The sequence below is a fragment of the Desmodus rotundus genome, chromosome 4, assembly GCF_022682495.2.
Source record: "Desmodus rotundus isolate HL8 chromosome 4, HLdesRot8A.1, whole genome shotgun sequence".
NCBI lineage: Eukaryota > Metazoa > Chordata > Mammalia > Chiroptera > Phyllostomidae > Desmodus > Desmodus rotundus.
Window position 1 is genome coordinate 5,419,154 of NC_071390.1, and position 20,321 is coordinate 5,439,474.

Here is a 20,321-nt window from a genome sequence, read left to right on the forward strand (position 1 = left end):
TTGAGAGGATCAGAAGGAGAAACAGATAGATTCGCAGTCTGACTGGTGTTCTTGTATATACCTCTTCTACAACTGATAGAATAAGCAGGCAGGAGATCATTAAAAATGCAGAAGATCTGAACACAATTAATACATTTGAGTGGCATGATATGTGTGGGACACCGCACACGGCAATTACAGAACTGACATTGTTTGCAGGGGCATGTGGAAAATGAGCCAAAATGGACCGAATGCTGAGCCACAAAAGAAGTCTCAACAAATGTCCAGGGAGTGACGGGATTCAAAGTATGTCCTCTGTCTACAATGGAATTAAAATAAAAATCAGAACTAAAAAAATAACCAAAGAAAATCTAGTACTCAGGGATTTAAAATTAGACTCCTAATTAGTCTATGATCAAAGAAGAAATTGCAACAGGAATTTATATTTTGAACTGAATAATCATGAAGATAAGATGTTAAAATTATGGCATGTGGCTAAAGCAGTGTTCTAAGGGAACTTTATAACCTTGAAAATATACATTAGAGAATAAGGCTGAAAACCAGTGACCTCAAGAAACTGTACAAAAAGAACAGCGAATCGAATGTAAAGAGGGTACCAAGAACATGAAGAAGAGTAGAAATTTATAAAATATTAACTTGAGCCTTAGGAAATTGCAGATATTCAACCATTTTGATCTATAAAAATGGTAGTTTTATATGGTTCAATTTAATAGGAAACTAATAGTAGCAAACAGTCAAAAATTGATGTTTGAAAAGAGTAATACAATTAACGTTTCACGGGTGATCACAAAAAGAGGGAAAAGACAACGACCAACATCAACGCTGGAAAACATAGGAGGACATCTTTACAATCTTAGATGGCAAAAATTTATTGAAAAGGGCTCAAATACTGGAAACTAAAAAACACGTTTCATTGGACTATATCATGATTAAGAAATTCTCTTCATCAAAGAACATAAAAAGGAAGACAGACCAGAGAAGATATTAGCAAATACAGGTATGGATTCACTAAGAAAGTCTCCTGAGTGTGAAGAGAGACCGCTGCTTTGGAAAACTGCTCCAGCTGAACCTACGGACATGCCACCTTTCCCTCTGCCGGCTTCCTTGCTTTACCTTTCCCGTCTGGGCCTGTGAGCCGCCTGGCGTTGATTATTGTACACTGTGGGGTGGAGTCAAGATACCTTGTTTATTACTCTGTGGGCTTCCAACAGATCCAGAACCATTTTTTTCTATTATTTTCCTATTGCATATCAGTGACACATTTGCCATAAATCAAGTCTTTTTTCCTGTTTGTTTTCATTTTAACCAAGCTTGAATTCATTCTCTCTCACGTAAGAAGGGACTCGACACACTTGCAGCAGCTGGCTGACTGGGGCCAGAGCCACGTCCACAGGTGTCCACGTTTCAGACTTGCAATCTCAGGGTTGAAGAGGACGTCGTAGGAGGACTTGGGAAACATTCATTTTGCATACGTGTCGTCTCAGTTCTAAGAGGACGCCCCTCTACATTGTTCCTCTTAATGCTCATCTCGGCGTTCTCTGAAGACATCCTCATTTACGTCTTTATTTTTCAGACTTGTCTCAGAGTTCCAAGAAAGTGTTGAGACCTGTTCATTCTCCATGCTGCTGGGTTGCACGGAGTTGCTGCAGCTCCTATCTTGTCTGTGCCCAGAAGAATCGGAAGAAAGTCCTTCAGCTTCTATCAAAGCACTTTCTGGTGTTATAACCGGAGAACGTGCAGCTCCTGCTGCGTGGCGTTTTTTCCACATCACGAAGACGCGTGAGCCCTGAACCAGCCAGTGTTGTGCCCTGGGGCCCTCAGTGCGTGGAGCTGGCTATAGTTTTGTGGGCTTTTTTGTAGATTTTTTTTTCCAGGTTAAGGAAGTTTCTCTCTATTCCTAGTTTAAGAGGAGTTTTGTTTTTTGTTTTTAATTCAAATGGCTATCCAGTTTTCTCAAGTACATTTTCTGCATCTGTCAAAGGATCATATGATCTTCCTGCTTAGTTCTGTTTCTGTGGTGAGTTATACTGACTGGTTACAAGTGTGGCTAACCCATCCTTAGGTTTCTGGAATAAATCCCACTTGGTGGTGATGTATTAGTCTGTCTATATGTCCCTGGGTTCCATTCGGCAATAAACCGCTTAGGAGTTTTTGTATCTGTGCTTATGAAAGAAATGTTTCTACAACTTTGCTTTTTTGTAAGGTCCTCATCAGATTTTGATATCAAGGTGGTGCCAAATTCATAATTGGGAAATGCTTCCAATTTTCTGAAAACAATTTTTTAAAAAGGCTGTTTGTTTCGTAAATGTTGGGAAGGACACCGACAGCCCTCCTGCTGTCTTGTCCCTCACCTTGGCCTCCAGGAGCTTCAGCTTCCTTTGAGTCCCCAAAGGACCGCGGTCTCTCCTTCCTCCATCTGGGAAGTGCGTCTACTCCAGAGGGGGCTACAGACCCCACCAGATAGTTTTAGAAAGAAGTATACAATTTCAAAAGGAATTAAACTATGAAAGAAGGGGATAGGTGAGAAATCGGCTCCTGGAAGATTGGGACAGGCTAATCTGATACGGTTTGAGGTCTGACTAATTTAGAGGCAGGTGGGGGCAGAAGAGGAAGAGGAGTCCAGATGGACAAGTGGAAGGGTATCTTCCAAGGCCCCGAGGCAAGAGAGAGGAATGGAAAGAAAGAGCATAGAACACAAGAGGTCAGCGAGGGTCCGGTAGGACACGGGAGGATTTTGGTCTTCATACTGAAACAAGAGGGATGTTTTAGCAGGATGACCTAACATTTCACTAGAAAAGTGAGCCTCTGGCTGCAGGATGGATTTGATCCCTAGGAGACCCGACATCGGCAGCTGCTGTAATAGAGAAAATGGGCTGGGTGGGGGATGGGCCAGTGAAGGCCGAGAGAGTTGGATACATTCTAGGAGGATGTGAGAGGTAAAACGGATAGAACTTGGTGACAAATTCAACATTGGAGGGAGAGGGAAAGTGGGGTGCTGAGGATGACTCTGGGATTTTGGTCCCCGTGGGTGGATGGCGGTTCCTTTCCTGGGGCAGGGACTGGCTGGTTTGAAATGAATCAGTTGGTTTGGGGCGGGTTACATTTGCAAGGTCACTGAGACAATGAGTGATGCGGTGAACATGGCCCAAGGCTGTGCCCCAGGTCTGCAGACCAGAGTGAGGTCGGAGCCAGTACGCCGGGAATCGCCCCTCAGACTCAGCTGAGGATTTGTCTGTCTGTCCTCTTTAAGCCTGTGTAGCTGTGACTTGGCTTTCGTTCCCTTTCCTCTCTCTCCTTTTCTTCAGAGAATGTCCTTCATTTTCCTTTCTGCCCCCCTTGCTGTCTGTGGGCTTGTGGGACCCCGGGCGCTCCCGCCCTCGGCTGGCTGCGTCTCTGTGGCCCGAGCAGCAGGTGAGCAGCAAACGGTGCGAGTCATTTGGAAACGACTGGAATGTGGGAACCAGGTTGCTGTCTTGGGTGAGGATGATTTGCGTACAAGGGACATGGGCTGTCACCAAGGTTCCCTTTCAAAAGGCATGCTTACTGCGTCTGAGTCTGCAGGCCTGGGCCCTGCCCCGACCCCTCCAAGGAGGAACGTGCTGGGGTAGATTCCAGCCTTCAGCGGGTATCAGCCAAAGCCGGTGGGCGGGAGAGAGGAGAAGAGGAGAGGGTTCGAGGTGAGGGTGTGTTTCCAAACGTGTAAAAATGCCGAAGAATAATTTTTCTTTGGCAAGTCAGCCAGATGGACCAGAACGAGTAGAACCTGCCACTCTTCCTAAATAAATTTTACCCGACAGGTGGTTCAGACCAGAAACCCAGAACTTCATTGGGATTTAACTGGATTCTGAATCCAACATTTCACCGCACAGAGAGGATTACACATGTGTCAGCTGGCGGAATGTCCTGGAAGATTGATTAGTAAATTGCGCTGAGATCTAATATTTTAAAAATTAAAAAGGAAGATGCTCAGCGAGACTTTTCTGTATTGCTTAACAATTAATGCTATAAGAAACGGAGGAAGAGGGGAAAAGGTGTTTTTCACATGAAAGTTGTTTATTTGTCAAGCCCGTCAAAGGGAGCTCTGCTCTGGGAAGGGAAATCGGGGTGTTGCACCCCGTCACTTCTGTGCAGGGGTCTAGCTTCGGACCCAGCCGTCACTGGATTGTCGCTGGGGCAGGGGGCTGGGGTGGGGCAGGGGATGGACTACATGGCTGCGACGGCCAAGGAGAAACCCGTGGCTCCTAGAGGCTCAGGCTGTCACTTCTGTGGTTGCTGGGCTCTCACCTGTTAGGTTCCCGACTCAGTTTCCCAAATGAAGCTTCTAGGCCAACTCGCAACTTTTACTGAGGTTAGTTTTCTGCGTGCGACTCTGTTAAGCTGCCACTGTCTGTGACACTAATGTCACCATGAATAGATACATACCCACCAGTCTGTCTTCTTGGGTGTGGCCAACATGTCGTGCTTGCTAGAGGCCAGGCGTTGTCCTAAGTGTTTAAAGGGCACTAACCATTCAATGCTCACGTTCGTTCTTTAAGCTCAATACTTTATTCTTTATTTTAGTCCGTGGAAGACCTGCTTTGCAATTTTATGTAATTGCCTTGTTCAGAAAGCTCCGTACTGTTGTGGTTTCCGTGTTACATGAGTGCACTGTGGTCCAGGCCAACGCGTGGCAAGGGGAGCCTGCTCTGCGCACCGCTGCCCTTCTACATGGAAGAGGCCGACATTTTAGAGTGTATGGTCCCAATGACGTTTTATTCCCTCTTAGGAGTGACTGGGTGACCTCCTACAAGGTCATGGTGAGCAATGACAGCCACACGTGGGTCACCATTCAGAATGGATCTGGAGACATGGTGAGTCTCTTCGTCCCTTTACCTGGGTGGGTGTCTGGCAGTGTGGGCTCTGCAGGGACAGGCCGTGGCGCCCAGTCAGTGCTGGCCCCTGGGTGTTTGCTGATTTCACGTCAACTCAAACTGACCGCAGAGTCTGACGGAGGATGACCGCCCTTCTGTGCCCAGCAGCGCAGCACCAAGGGGCCTGCATTCAGGGCTCAAGGAAAATTCAGAGCTGCTGGGGTACAGTCTCTCCCACAGTTCACAGGTCAGCCCTGGAGGTTGTGTGGCCCTCAAAGAACGGGTGGCCCCTCACAGCTGTTCAGTGATGGTAGTTCCCTACCTTGCTGTCCCGGCCCCGATAGTTTGGCTCCAAGATTTTCTCCAGGGTGGCCAGTTTTCATCACGTCCCTTCTGCCTCGGGTTCTCAAGTGCTTGCTCCTGACGTCATCTCCGGGGTCCTGCACAGTCTGACCGCAGCCTCTGTTTTCAACCATCTTTCCCATTCTTAGCCCCCAACACACACTCCTGTGTTCCAGAACACAGTGCGTCTGCCGCCTCTGCACCCCATCTCGGGCCCCTCCAGGCGCCGCCACTTTTCTGTAGAATCCTTCCCATCCCTACAGATCTGAGTGGCTGGCCTCCAAGGCCAACTCACACGGCCCCTCATCCCTGAAGCTTTGCCTGGTCCTTCCTCCTGGAAAGCCAGAGCTCCGTGGCTGTCCCTTTGCCATGGCACCCATCGGTTTCGCCTGTGATGTCTAAGCATGGCCCCTCACGCCCTAGGTGGGGGGCTTCCTGAGGGCAGGGGCCAGGCCTGAGTTGGTTCTCCTTTCCCCTTAGTGCCCAGCAATCAAGTGGCATCCCCACCGAGTGGGTTACTGACTCTCCGATCCCTTGACAGTCGAGCTCTGAATGATCTTCCCTTTCCCCTGTGTGTCCCTAGATATTTGAAGGAAACAGTGAAAAGGAGATCCCCGTTCTCAACGAGCTGCCCGTCCCCATGGTGGCCCGCTACATCCGCGTAAACCCGCAGTCCTGGTTCGACAATGGGAGCATCTGCCTGAGGATGGAGGTCCTTGGCTGCCCACTGCCAGGTGGGTCTGTGCTCTGCGTTCCCGCCGGTGTCTCGCCAAGGCCCATGGAGATAAACCAAGCGAGCCTGTCCTCATGTAAAAAGAGACTCACATCTATTGCAAAATGTTTAGAAAACACGGGTCAGCCAAGAGAAAATAAAGAAAAATCTCCCATCCTCCCCCTCAGAAAACACTGAGCGCATTTAGGGCCTCAGAGTAACATACCAGCTGTGGTTTGCCCACTGGGATTTTAAGATGATGCATATTTCAAGGTTGAAAATTCACTCCACTCTACCACCCCCACGCAAGCAATGACACATTTAAATGTCCTTGAGTGTGCCTGCCACACTGGGTAGAGGAAGTGGTAGGAGTTAATTTTAAACTTGACCATGTACACAGCGTCTTTCCATTTAAGGAGCCGCGCGTGGAGGGCTGTGTCCTTGGGCGAATGTTTGTTCCTTTGGGATGAATGAGCTACTGACTCTTTGATCCCTTGGTAATCAAGCTGTCAGAGATTCTCCCTTCCCCCTTGTCTGTCAGTAGGTATTTGAAGGAAACAGTGAAAAGGAGACCCCTGTTCTCAGTGAGCTGCTCTGTGTTCACACAGTGGAGTCTGGCCGTGACCTCAGGGTGATAGAAAGGAGGGGGCTTGAGTTCTCCCGTGCCACCTGGATCCTTACTGGGTCTGCTCTGGACAGGCTGGTCTGGTCCGGCCCCTGGCTGGCCCTGCCTGGCCTTTCATTGCTTATGAGTTTGTGCCCATATGGAGTTTATAGGTGGCAGCCTCTTCCTCCTGACCAGGCGTCTCCAAGCAACTGGCCCCCAGAACATCCCGAAGGCCCTTCATTAGGACCTGTTGGAATTTGAACGTTCCTGTCCACTCCAGTCAGGCCACAGGGAGGAAGGGGCGCTGATTGGGGTTATGTCTCCTCTGTTTTCTGCTCGGGGAGGCTTTCCCATTCTTGTGTGGTGTGAGACCAGGCCTTGCTCCCTGGGGCTTCCCAGTCCCTCCAGCACTGCCAGGGTGAAGGGCGCCATCCACTCTGGCATCCGCTCATCCATCGTGCTGTTCCCACAGGTGTCCCCTCCCCCACCATTTACTCACTCGACTGCATTTTCAAAGGGTATTTGACGTCACTTATTGCTTGTCTCCCAATCCCATAAGTCCCTGATCTTGCTTTGCCAGCGGTGAAGGTTTGGAGCAGAGACTCTGCACTGGAGGGAAAGGTGGGTCTCTCTGCCCGCCTGCCGACCCGCACGCCAGACAGATACTTCGTGGTATATTTGTACGTACTGAGTGACAAACCTCTCTCGTGCCGCTGACACTGTCAGGGACCATCTGTGTGGTGGACGCCTTTGTCCCAGTTCATGGGGCAGACTCACATGCTTTTAATCTGCCTTTTAGAGTCGGAAGTTCAGTAGTTCCCAGTGTTTTGATTCTATAAAGAACACCATGGTGAACGTCTTTGTGCCTGTCTGGGATTGTTGTATAAATTATAGCACTATTCAATTGTAGGGTTATAGTTAAATTTGATTACAGGAAGTGGGATTGCTGGTGTGCAGGGCGCATGCGTCTTCAAGGCCAATGCAGGAGAATGCTGGAAGCCTCTCTGGTTTTCCATCTGGGCCCGCTTTGGGGGCCAATTCCTCCTGGAATTGCAATCCCGGGAACTGCCTGCTGCCAACTGGGGCCTGCGGGCTGTCCTGAGCACAGGGTGTGTGTAGGCCCAGGTGTGGGCAGGCATCTGCGGGGCCCTCCCTCTCCGTGCTGGGCCAGGGGGCTTGCTTCAAAGAGGGGGTCCTGGTTTCTTGCTGTGTGCAGGAGTTCATCGGTTGTTGAGAGGACAAAGGGCAACCTCGACATGAAATCAATATAATGACCATTTTCCTGTGAAGTTATTCTTGGGGGATGTGCGTGTGTGTGTTTGAAGTCAGGTCCTGGAGGCAATTTAAGCCTCACAAAGACAGAGTAAGAGTTATAATGTGAAGTCTGGGTGCTTTCAAGTACAGGCCGGAAGGGCTCTATTTTCCAACCCCAAATACTTAGGGCCACTTTTCCTCTAGATGTTACTTAGCAGTCTGCCCGGAGGGGAGCAGACCTTTACACATGCTGCCCCTGGCGGTCACAGCCTAGGGCCCAGGTGGCGCACAGCCCACACATCTCCGTGCACGTCATCAGCACAATCCAATTATGCACGTTAATGAGTCCAAAGGCAAGGAAGACCCAGCCCACTCGGCCGCTCACACCTGACGTTGTCTTGTGGTCTAAATGTGGCCCCCAGAGTCTCTTCTTCCCGGAACTCGTGTGTATGAGAAATTCACTTACCTTTGCTTCTGCTTCTCCTGGTTCTGCCCTTCCGTTGCTCACCTCACATCCTGGGGACTCTCGGGTGGGGGCGGAGGAGGCCCTGATTCTGTTTAAGACTTCCTGAACAGTGTTTCTAGAGATTTCTGCCCTGGAAGCTGAAGTCCCCTATACTGTGGTCTACCAATAGGATTGTTACAGCTCAGAGGTAAAGGGAAAGAGGAGTGTTGTATGATGGTCACAGAGCTTCTGGTTTGCAAGATAAAAACGTACTAGAAGTTCCAGGCCCCAGGAGGACTGGGCTCAGTCCTCACTCATCTGCTGCCCTGCAGTATTGGACTCCCAACAGGTTCCCAGTAACGCTGGGTCCAGTTAGAATAAACGGACGAGCAGAGAAGGATTTGCTCAAAACGTGGGAGGCAGAAAGTTGTGAAAAACACACACTGTGGTTTTGAGGCAGTTTTGAAATTTGTACCTGTGTCTTTAGGCAAATGGATTCATCTTAAGGCTGGAAGAATGGGCCTGAGCATGGGGCTCTTTTGTAGAGTTCTGGGATTTTCTTCAGTCCCTCTTAAGGACCTTGGAGGCATAACCTGTGTTCAGAGACAAAGGAGGCTTTATGGAGTTTTGGAAAGAGGCCCCTGGGACTCAGGGCACTGAATAGCTCTTAGAACACAGCGTGTCTGTAAGTTAAGTGTAAATTAATGTGAAAAATATGGTGTACCTTCGCTTTGAAAGCCGGAGGATTGGAAATCAAAGGAAAGGTGGCTTGCCTGAGGGTGGGGTCAGCCTGCGGTCCCCCAAGGAAAGCCTTGAAAAGTAATGGGGGTGTGTGTGGGGGGGGACTTTTGGCTAAAACTGAATTGCTGTTGCTTTCTTTTCTGGACAAAGTGCCAGCTGGCCCTCCCACATGATTCCTCTTTAATGACAGCCATTTGTTTCTAATAGCATTACTGGCGAACCTTCTGTGAGCATGAAAAACTGTCTTTTCATTGTTGGGGCCTGTATGTGATTTTCAGCTCAATGCGTGAGGCCTTGATTTCATCAGTGAAGTCAGTCCTGACCGGAGGCTGTGGGGACACAGACGTGTGGCTGACTCAGGCGACCGCAGATGCGTGCTCACTGTGTGCCTTGTCCCTACCAGCAGAGCACTCAGTATGTTCCCACGGTACTTCTCAAACCTCTGAGCCTGCGAAGTCACCGGGGACTTTTTAAAATGTGGATTCTGATTCAGTATGTCTGGGCTGGGTCCAAGAAGCAGGCACACCGCCGGTCTGTGGACCACGCTTGGTGGCACGAATCAGGACTCACAGCTCCTGATATCCACGGGAGTATCGCCCGCCACTGCCTCTGCTTCTGACTCCAGACTCATTCTTCCAGCCCCTGGGATCCAACCCACACCTGCTGCGGTTCCAACCTTTGCTTACATGGCTCCTGAAATAGCACTTTGACCTGTCCTAATCACTGTCTTCTGGCCCTGGCTGGGTAGCTCACTTGGTTAGAGCATCATCCCAATGTGCCAAGATTGCAGGTTCAATCCCCGGTCGGGGCGCATGCAAGAATCAACCAATGAATGCATGAATAAGTGGAACAACACATAGATGCTTCTTTCTCTCTCTCTCTCTCTCTCAAATCAAGCAAGCAAGCAAGCAAGCACCGTGCTCTCTCTGGTTGGAGGGAGATCGGAGCTGGCCAGGATTTCTGGCCGAGTCCTCCAGGTGGAGATGACACCGGGCTGGCTGAGGGTCTGTTCACCTTGCTACTTTTCGTCAGGTTGGGAGAAAGACCTCAGGGCCCACTGAGTAGTCCTTTCTCCTTCTCTTCCTGCTCACTCCTCCCTGTCTCTCCTTTCTTCTAAGTGTTCTGTGTTTTTATAATTATATAAACAATACATGCTTATATAATCACAAGCATGAAAGGAAAAAGAGTCAACTTATGTGGAGGGGAATTAAGTTAGGAGCAGACAGGTCCTCCACAGACCCCGAATCCCAGGCCCCGGCGGTGACCCCTCTTAATGCATCCCAATTACACCTGTTGGGTGCTTTCACCCAGCCACAGAACCCCAGCTGCCCGGGCCTAATGGTGAGGGAGTTCTTTGTCTCATGTGATTGGAAGTCCCAAGGACAGCTGGGCTCCAAGGCTGGGTCACTCATCAGCTCCTGATGTTATTGGAGTTCTCTCTGTTCTGTCCCCGGGAGGATCCTCACTCACTCCTCCTCTGTGACATTAAAGTCCTTTCCTTCCATCTGGACCAGTAAGAGTGGCCAGGGGATGCTGTGCTCTGATTGGCTTAGACCAATCACGTTGGACCCTGCTGCTGGGGCTGATGTATGTATCCGAGAAGTGGAGAAGGGGGTTCCCAAATGCCACAGGTTTCTGTGAGGAAGGGAGGCAGTGGGCTGACAGCTGGGCAAGCAACTAGTAGTGTCCAGCACACTTCCAAACATGTCCATTTATGCATGCAGTGTGGCATTCATTCATTGACTTAATCGTTCATTCATTCATTCATTCATTCAGTGCTGACAGCTTGCCAGATGCACAGATTATTCCAACTAATACCAGCAATAAATCAATGAGAGAGGTGCCAGTATGTTTCTGTTTATGGGGGAAGAAACTAAGGCAAAGACTCTCTCTAGTGATGTGCCCAGGGCTGCGCAGCACATAATTAGAAAAGCAGAGATTGGAGCCCGGGCATCCTGGTCTGGGCCCACACTCTCCATCACTGGGTAATTCTGACTCATAAGAAGCTTCTAGAAAGTTGTCTCTCTCACCTCTGTGGGGATGTTAGAACCTGGAGATTGGGCTGTGTCCTCACATGAGTCAGGTGCCCAATAGAACCACCACAAGGAAGAGCGTGAGGCCAATGAATTCAAAATCACATCTCTCTCCCTAGACCCAAACAACTACTATCACCGGCGGAATGAGATGACCACCACCGACGACCTGGACTTCAGGCACCACAACTACAAGGAAATGCGCCAGGTGAGGCCCGCGTTTGTCAAAGAGCCCCAGCCCGTGTGCCCAGTAGGTGTGTACTTTCAGAAACGAGGATGATGTGCTGGGGACAGAGTCTAAACGGTCCCTTTGGTTTGCTGCAGCCACACGAAGTGCTTGTAGGTTCGAGGGTGAGAAGTCGAGAAGGTGTGTGACCAGGGTGAGGATCTCTCGCCAGCAGACGGTCGAAACAGAATCCAACCCCAGACGTTTCTGACTTAGTCCTCTAGTTCGCAAGAATCTCTGTGTGTTTGAGTGCTTCACGGATTTAAGGATGTTGGTCATATGCAGAGTCCAGGAAGAAAGAGGAGCTAGAATAACAGTGATGGTGGTGACAGCAGGAAGCCCGCACTGATTGACCTTCACCGCCTGTATCCCTGTGGTCGGTGCTCCCAACCAGCTTGGTGGGCAGCGACTGTTACCCTTACCTTCCACGATGGGGAACTCAGTCCCTGAGCATACACAACCCCACCCTTTGTTGTGCAGGTTTTCTGATTCTCAATCATGGCTGCACATTAAAACCACCTGGGGAAACTGGAAAACTACCTGTACTTGAACCCCTCCTCAGGGCCAATTAAAGCAGAATCTTCAGCAGAAGGGCCCGGGGATCTAAATATTTTCAAGCTCTCCTTATGATTCTAGTGTGTAGCTTGGCTTCAGTCCTCCTGGCTGACACCCTTCCAGCCTTTTCTCACTGTGAGGAGGGAGTGGCGATCCCAGATGAGCGAGCGCCCCCAGCCTAACATGGAAACCAGGGGATTCTGAGCTCTGGTTGGCGTGTGCATGCTGGGTGCAGGAGGGAGAAGGGACCAGGCGTTCGCTGGGACAGGCTGAAAGAGCAGTCCCTATCCTCAATGCATTGCCTCCAAAATCCTGTTCAGGGTCTGCTCCCAGCCTGACTCCTAAAGGTGCGGGGGAGGGGGAGGGCGGCTGCTGGCAAATGAGGCATCCTTAGATATCAAAGGATCTGTTTGAAGAAAGTGAACGAACAGAGAAATGCCCTCTTGAATACATTTGCAGGACAAGCGTTCACCAGGCCAAACTAACAGGGCTCCAAGCATAGTCTCCTAGGTGCTTATAAAGGACCCAGTTGCCCAGTGCAAGTTGGGGAGCAATTAGGCTGAGCCCAGAGGGCCCTCTGGCTCATCCAAGAGAGTCAACAAACCGGTTTGTCTCTGTGTCATTTAACTGGAGACACTCACACAGCTTCCAGACACCCGTCAGCATGGACTCGGAGGTGGGATGTGCCAAAGAAATTGTCTTGCTGTCTTGCTCTTCAGAAATCACGGTAATGTGTTTGGACTTGAGGCTGGTGAATCATCCTGCTGCTCTCCATTCTGGGGTGTTTATGTGATTCTGCTCACTGCTCCACTTTATGGAGCATTTGAGTGTTAACTCAGCTTTGCTCACTGAACATCTCAGGACGTCCTTCGAGCCCAGGAATTAGACAAATATCAACTTGGTGCAATTAATGTCAAAAGCAATAACTCTAAATGCATTTCAGAATGAGCCAACTGCACAGAGTCCATCCAGGTGGTGGGTGTCTTTAAATAGTCACCCCACATGCAGACCTGGGGCTCTGCTCCTGCAAGAAGAGATGGGGACTGTGCGTCATCACCTGGGCAACTCTGGGCACCATTTTTGGTGGATGTTAGAGCTGAGAGAAACCTTGGTGTGGCCAATGCAGCCCCGCCGGTGACATTGGATGATCCTCCAAGGTCCCAGGACCCAGCAGCCCTCAACCGTGGAGTGTCTGTCCGCCCTGCAGGGTGTTCAGTGGGGAGCGATTTGCCACTTGGGTCCCTGGCTCCCAGGGATGGGAGAGCAGCCAGCATTTTTAGCGGCTTCCCATATGGAGTCTGCTAGGTTACTGTAGAAGCCTTTCTACTTCGGGGAAAAAACAAGATAGTTTATGCTAGAATTGAAAGAGACATTCATAACAAACAAAAAATGAGAAACAGCAGCAGGAGCAGGAAGACGAAGAGAAAAATAGAAAAGCGCACCACCTTTGGAGGGAAGCGTCCTGAGAACATTGTGCCTCCTGTGGGCAGGAGATTCTTCCAGAGCAGTGACCTGGAAGGCCCTCTTCTTCCCAGGGGAGGGGAGGGAGGGGAGACGAGGATGTTGCTCAGACACTGGTACCTGAGGGAGAAGGAGTTAATTATTCCCGGAGAGCTGAAGGCCTTCACAGCACCGGTCCCGGTTTATAGGTGCTTAGCACGCGTTTGTCTGCTTGTTCCTTACATCTCCTGTATTCGGGCCTCGAGGCCAGAGACTCATTTTATCATAAACTCATAATGCGTGCTAGGTAGTTGCCTATTTGAGGTCATCTCAGGGCAGATACTTGGGGAGTAGGAGGCAGAAAAGGCTGGCCTGGTTGGCTATGGGTGGGGGGGCTTTGATGGAGATTGGGTGGGCCAGGCCTGTGCAGGCAGAGACGGTTGAGGGGGTTCTGAGCAGAGAGGGCAGCAAGAGCCAAGCAAGAGCCATCATTCTAGCAATGATGTCCAGAGACATCATCATGTCTCTGGAATAGGGGGACACCTGCTGGGAGCAAGGTCAGCCTGAGTGCCGGGGGAGGCTGATGTGCTGAGTCTGAGCACCAGAGACTGTTTCTCCTGGAACAGAGCTTGGGGAAATCAGTCTGGAAGTTGTAAGGAGAGCAGACTGGCGGGTGCTGGTCAGTCCCCAGCAGGTGGACATCCCCAGGAAGGGGAGGAGGAGGTGGGGCGAGAGGCATTTCTGAGGTGGACTGGCTAGTCCTAGGTCAGCTATGGGAGTGAGCTGGGGAGAAAGGGGGACTGGTGTGCTTCCTAGGGGGTGGGGTACCATCCACAAAAGGAGGAAGAGAGGCGGTTTTGAGGAAAAGGTTGATCTGACTTCGGTGTGGAGCATGGGGTTACCAGGTTCCAAATGTTTGGAAAGTTCTGGCTGGTAAGTAGAGTGTGATGTGCTAGAAAGAAGTCAGTGGAAATGGGTTGGAATGCAGCCAGCTAGCAGTGTTGATTTCTAGGGCAGCAGAGGTTGGCTGGGGCCTCAGGCTGGGGGCTGAGCAGGGGGGAGGGGTGGGGTGAGCTTCAAGGGGCGTGGCTGAGCCTGCCCCTGTGGGGGATGGTGACATCAGGTAGCCAGGGCACAGCAGCAGGCCGGCAGACCCAGACCAATGTGCTCCCGCGCCCCACCCATGGGTGCCTTCATTACTGTGTTTCTCTCCATCCTCCCTTGCTCTGGAATTCCTCTTCCACTTGATCAGATGCAGTGTTTGTTTCTCAAAGGAGCAAAGATGGTGGAAGAGGACTTTGTCTTTTTTCCTTTTTAACATTTTAACTCATTGGGTAAACAATAGTCTATTAACATCAAGTGCAAACCAAAAGTCTAAAAGTGAGTCGTCCACGAACTCACTGACCTCAGGAAGCAGCAGTTTTCCTGCCTCCTTGTTTTCTGCCCAGTGTGTGCATCTCCATGTTCACGGAATCCACACGCTTGTGTTTCGAGGGTGGTTACGACTTTGCCCTGCTTTTCTCAGCTAACCCGGGGGGACCCTTAGCCCTGTGCCATGCTGTCTCCCTGATTGTAATGATACGGACGTTCCAGTGAGCGCGTGCCTCTCCGTTCCCTCGGCTGTCTTCCTGCTCCGGAGCACGTGGGCAGCTCCCGGACCGAATGAGACACGCCACAGCACCTGTCACCGTGCACGTCGCTTTACTGATCTGTATGAACAGCCTCCTTCTGACATATTGCTAGAAACTGGCTTACCGGCAAAGGGGGCTATTCCTTCTCCGTGTTCAGGAGAGGAGGGAAGCAGCCGGGCCCAGAACTCAGGAGGCACCCGGACGGCAGAGTTTATTCCCACAGTGGACATGAGGACGTGGAGTCTTGACGAGGCTGAGTCTTGCACACCCAGGCTCTCTTCTCCCCCCGGTTTCCTGAGTGCCCTCCGAGGCGGGCTGTTTAGATACTTTAATTATCCTCCTTCCTCGTAATTGTGTTGAGCAGGGTTGAGCTTTGGAGGGCCACAAAGCATTATCATATCTAAGACTTTGCGTCCTCAAGAGCCAATTTCCGCCTCCTTGGAGATGCTGTCGTCCCCTGTGGAGAATGTAGCTATTTTCAGTGGGTGTGCCTTGAGAATTTAAAACACGCAGTACCTGACTGTTTACTCAGGGGCCCTGACCTCCTTTCCCTAAGACTGTCAAATGCAAAAATGACAACAGCCAACACAGCAATAGCCGTCCAGCGTGAATGAATCAAGATTATACCTATTTTTTTTGTCAGATCGACAAAAAATATATTTTTGGCGTGCCATAGAATTTCAGTAGTTTATATGTGTCTTGAGATGAAAGAGGTTGACAACCGCTGTTCTGAGGCCATGAAGAAACTCTAGTCTTTCCTCTCAAGACGCATGAAGGCCCAGACACTCACCACGAAGACCCAAACTCCAAAAAATCGTCTTTGACTGTTTTCGGGAGCAAGTGTGATGGATCATCACCCAGGACTCTGCGGGCGCAGCTGGCTGCCGGGGAAGGCCCAGCGGGCCGCAGTGCAGAGAGGGCTACCAAGAACCTTGTAAAGAAGTCTTCAACTGCCACTGTTCTCATCCTCGTGTGCAGAAAAGATGCTCGTGACGGCACAATGATGCACTCTATTGCCACAACCCGAAGAGGTGACATGTGGCTGGTTTGGTGACCCTGGCCCGTGGGTAGGATGGGCAGCAGAGGGGACTGACGATTCATGGCTGAGACTGCATCCAAGGGAAGACAGTATTCGGCTTTCTCCCGTGTCAAGGTCATGACCTCTAACACAGGCAGCACATTTGCAGCAGCATCATGGGAGGGGCCGGGGGTCAGGCATCAAGTGCCAGCCAGGCTCCGTGCTGAGCGCACACGTACATTGCCCAGTTAAGGGGGAGCCGAGTGGCTGTGTGTCTGCCGCACTGGTTGTTGACCGGAATGCCCGACAGCACATCTCTCACTGAGCAGGGGTCACTGAGGTCGACGCCGGAAGCAGAGAATGCAACCAGCAGGGACCAGCCCGTGGGGCCCCAGATCAGATGGCGACTGGGTGGCGGCCATCTTGCAGAAGGGACGCAGTGTGCCACAGAAACCCCAGCCGCAGAGACGTGCTGCTTTTCCTCGCTTTGCTGCATCTTCACAGACAGGGAAGGGCCCTACGGGACCAAAGCCCTGGCTCCCCTTGGTACCAGCGGGGCACCCTGGGCTAATCACTCAGTGTCTCTCTCAGCCTCAGTCTCCTTATCCACACAATGGAGACAGTCACCTGGTGGTCACACATGGAGAAATATAACACATTATTACCACGATCAATAGAAACGGGACACCTTCTCCCTGCAATTGTCGACACTCTTGCTGACGCTCTTACGTGTCCCTTGTTAAAACGTGTGGCATCTCACGTGCGGCTCCACTCCCACCTGCACCCGGTGTCGCTCGTGGTGATGGATGTAGAAGCTGCCTTTCCCTCCATGCTCTGCCCCCACAGGCAGAGGGGTTTCTGCCCTTGCCCTCTTGTGGACAAGAAGAGTCCCTTAGCGTCAGCTCTGTCTCTCTCTCCCCGGGATACTGTAACACAAAGTGAGTTGTCAGAAAGGGAGGCAGCTTTGCCCCGGGAAGGAATGAGACCCTGTGCTCCTCACCAAGGCTGTACTTGTGACACCTCGTGGACATGTCGTGGAACAGGGCCCTGCCGGCCAGAGATCCCTCCACTCCTGGGGAAAGGCTTGCTGATGCTCCTTGAACACAGCAGGCTATGCTATGAAAGGCAAATGAAGCGCTCAGCAGTGGAACTCCACTGCGGAATCATAAATTCCACATACTACCTACCCGATTCTCTACTCTTCATAGATTTTAACCCACCATAAGTTTGCAACAGATGTGTTTATTTGTAATTTACAAAGACATTTTATGGATAATTCGGCCAATTAAGAATTTTTTGAAAGACGGATTGGGCACATCCAGGTCCACGCTGTCCCTGGGGGCCATGCCATCCCCCGGCCACCCAGCTTCTGTCCTCTTTCCAGAGGATGAAGCCCTCTGTGATGGGCACCTGCCTGCTCACTTCCCTGGCAGGGATGTCCTTCCTCGGTGCTTCTACAGTGTCTGAGCTCCCCCCACGAACCCCTGGTCATTAACACAAGGTTGGGGAATGGTCCCACTGCTCCTGCCCCTGCCAGGGGCGGGGCTGAGCAACTTCACCCAGCTACTCCAGACCATGTAACAGGCCACTCACAGGTCCTCCTCTGGAGATGGGAGGCGAGACGACCTCAGGAGAAGGTGTGTCTGTCCTCCCCGTCCCCGGAGGGCAGCTTATGCCCTACAACAGGCAGAACGCACCTTACCTCCGTGGCAGCCTGTCCCTTCCTGCAGCGGCAGCTGGCAGTCTGATGAGCCGACTCTAGAATTCAGAAAACAACACACTTGTGTTTCTCTTTCTCGTGGAAGCCTGCTTGCCCTGCCCTCTAACCACACCCACGATGTAGGTCTTCATGTGACTCCCTGCGCGCCCCCTCGCCCCCCCCCCCCCCCGCCCCCGGCCGTTGCACTGTGAGCTCCTGGGGTGGAGTGGCAACTGTCTCCTCAGCCAAACGTCCCAGACACTCATTGTGTTAGGAAGGAAAACTGATATTGGGTAGTAAATATGCATCTAGGCAGGGATATAGAGATAAAGGGCTCAGCCCATCCCATAAAGGGTCTGCAGTCCAGTGAGAGGACAAAAGAAAGGAGAGAAACAGTGAAAAGGTGAGAACTGCAGCCAAGGGAGGTGATGCCGCCACCTGGGAGGTGAGAACCAATGATAACCACAGGCAAGGGGTGCTGGGACAGAGGGCAGGGCAGAGGGGGCCCAAGGAGGACATTCCAGCTTGTGTTAGGGGGAGGAGCATGGGAGGCTGTGGGCGGGGAGCAGGTGTCTGCCTCTGGGAAGCTCCGCCCCCTGTAGTGGTAGCCGTCCTTGCTCAGGGTCCTGGCCCGTTTTGTTTTTCAGCTGATGAAGGTCGTGAATGAAATGTGCCCCAACATCACGAGGATTTACAACATTGGCAAGAGCCACCAGGGCCTGAAACTGTACGCGGTGGAGATCTCCGACCGCCCCGGGGAGCACGAAGTCGGTGAGGCAGCCCCTCTGGGACGCGCGTGTCCCTTCGTGCCTGGTGCCTTCCTCGTGAAGGAGACGGTTGGTGGCCCCGTGAGAGCACTTGTGACCCAGGGCAGGAGCTGCCCACACACCGTGCCCACTGAGAGTCTGCAGTTCGCCTGTGAGCCTCTCGCCTTACGATGTGGGCTGCCGACTTATTCACGCTAGAGATGCCCTCCTTTTCTCCAGATGGACCGTTTTTAATTCTGTTCTGAGGCCAGGCGCACTAACCAAAGGAGAAGGTAGCCAGAGGCAGGTAGGACAGGCTCCTTTTCTGGGAGAAAATTCTAGACTCCCTGGTCATTACAGGCTCAAGTTAGAAGAGGTCCCTAATTCTTTTTAAGTATTTCCTATTTTCAGCCATTTTCCATTAGTCACTCTGAGCCCCTGTTCACCTCCAAGTCCGAGGGGCTTCTCTGGTTTTCTTTCCAGTAGCTCTGTGAGTCCTTGAGGGATCCCCTGGTATTTAAATTCAGAGGTTTGTCTGATTCATCCAACTTGAACATTCACCAGTATTTCCGGACTTCCTCTCAGGAGATTTTGTGAAGGGCTCATCTGCTTGTAAAATCTCATTGCTGCAAAGGCAGCGGCTTCGCAGTGAGCGGGGGAGGTTGTCTGCCTGCGCCCAGCCCCGTAAAAACTGGGCTTTGACAAGAAAAAGCTCAAACTCGGCCCCTTCCAAAATTTTCAAAAGCATGCACTGCCGACTTGCCCTGCTGGACTGTCCTTTGCTGGTGTTTACTCATCTTTGTGTCCTTGTGAAATTTAATAAGTTCTTTTAAGAAAAATAATTGCCTCCTCAAACAGAAAAATAATTTCTGTGGCTTGCGTTCAATTTGTGCATTGAAAGCCTCAGCACGGAGCTCCTGTACCTCTTCTTGCCGAGTGGGAATAAACGTGATTGCCCAGGGGTTGGTGTCATCTGAGAGTTTTCTACGCATTTCCTCAGTTACCTGCTTGGGAATAAAAAACCACACTGATAAAATTTTGGTTCGTTTGAAAGAATGGTGGGGCTAAGCCTGTAAGTTCATACTGTTCAGGGTGCCTTTTGTCCCAGCACCAAGTGACAAGAGCTGCTTTGCTGCCAGTGTGACCAGAACTCATCTTTTTCCCGTCTCTGAGTCCAGGGGAGCCCGAGTTCCACTACATCGCAGGGGCCCATGGCAATGAGGTGCTTGGGCGTGAGCTGCTGCTGTTGCTGGTCCAGTTCCTCTGCCAGGAGTACCTGGCCGGCAATGCACGCATCGTCCGCCTGGTGGAGGAGACCCGCATTCACATCATGCCCTCGCTCAACCCCGATGGCTACGAGAAGGCCTACGAAGGGGTAATGGCCCTGTGCCCCCGCCCGACATGACACCTGGGCTCCTGATGCACAGCACGCTTGGCCAGGAGTCGAAGTCCACACTTGGGCCCTGGCCGAGCAGCCCAGTTGGTTAGAGTATCGTCCAGATATATGCCAAGGTTGTGGGTTCAGTCCCTGATCAGGGTGCATGTAAGAATCGGCCAATGAATGCATCACTAAGTAGAACAAATCGATGTTTCCCCCCTGTAATAACAATAAATAATAATAATAATAGTCAACCCATACTTGGAGCTTCCTCGCTGAGTCTCGCTGCTGAGGCAGGGACTCCACAAGGTTATGAAAGATACAAATCGGAACTGAGAATTAGAGAATTACGGGGACGCTGCGGGGGCACAGGCCAGCAGACTGGAGAACACGAACGTGAATAACACTGCTGTGAACGTGAAATACAGCGGTCACGACAGGATAGAGTGATGGCACCTGCACAAGCACTTAACCCAGGCCTTGGCCTTGACCGTTACTTACACACCTCTCCTCAGTCCTCTGAGGAGAGTCATTCTAATATTCTGATATGTCATTTATGTTTCATGTTCTGAGCATGAAGTAGAGTTTGTATAGGTTAAGTTATGTATAGAATTATGTGTAGAATAGAGTTAGGATTATCTGGG

General features: G+C 51.1%; 1 protein-coding gene across 1 annotated transcript in view; it reads left to right on the plus strand.

The window, feature by feature from the left end:
- The window catches only part of CPXM2 (carboxypeptidase X, M14 family member 2), an 81,802-nt gene that overhangs the window by 48,574 nt on the left and 12,907 nt on the right, over positions 1–20,321 (plus strand). The window contains exons 5-9 of the mRNA XM_053923335.1: positions 4,766–4,850; positions 5,776–5,926; positions 11,104–11,192; positions 18,201–18,324; positions 19,478–19,674. Of these exons, the coding sequence (XP_053779310.1) occupies positions 4,766–4,850; positions 5,776–5,926; positions 11,104–11,192; positions 18,201–18,324; positions 19,478–19,674 (646 nt within the window). The remainder of the gene's footprint in view (positions 1–4,765; positions 4,851–5,775; positions 5,927–11,103; positions 11,193–18,200; positions 18,325–19,477; positions 19,675–20,321) is intronic.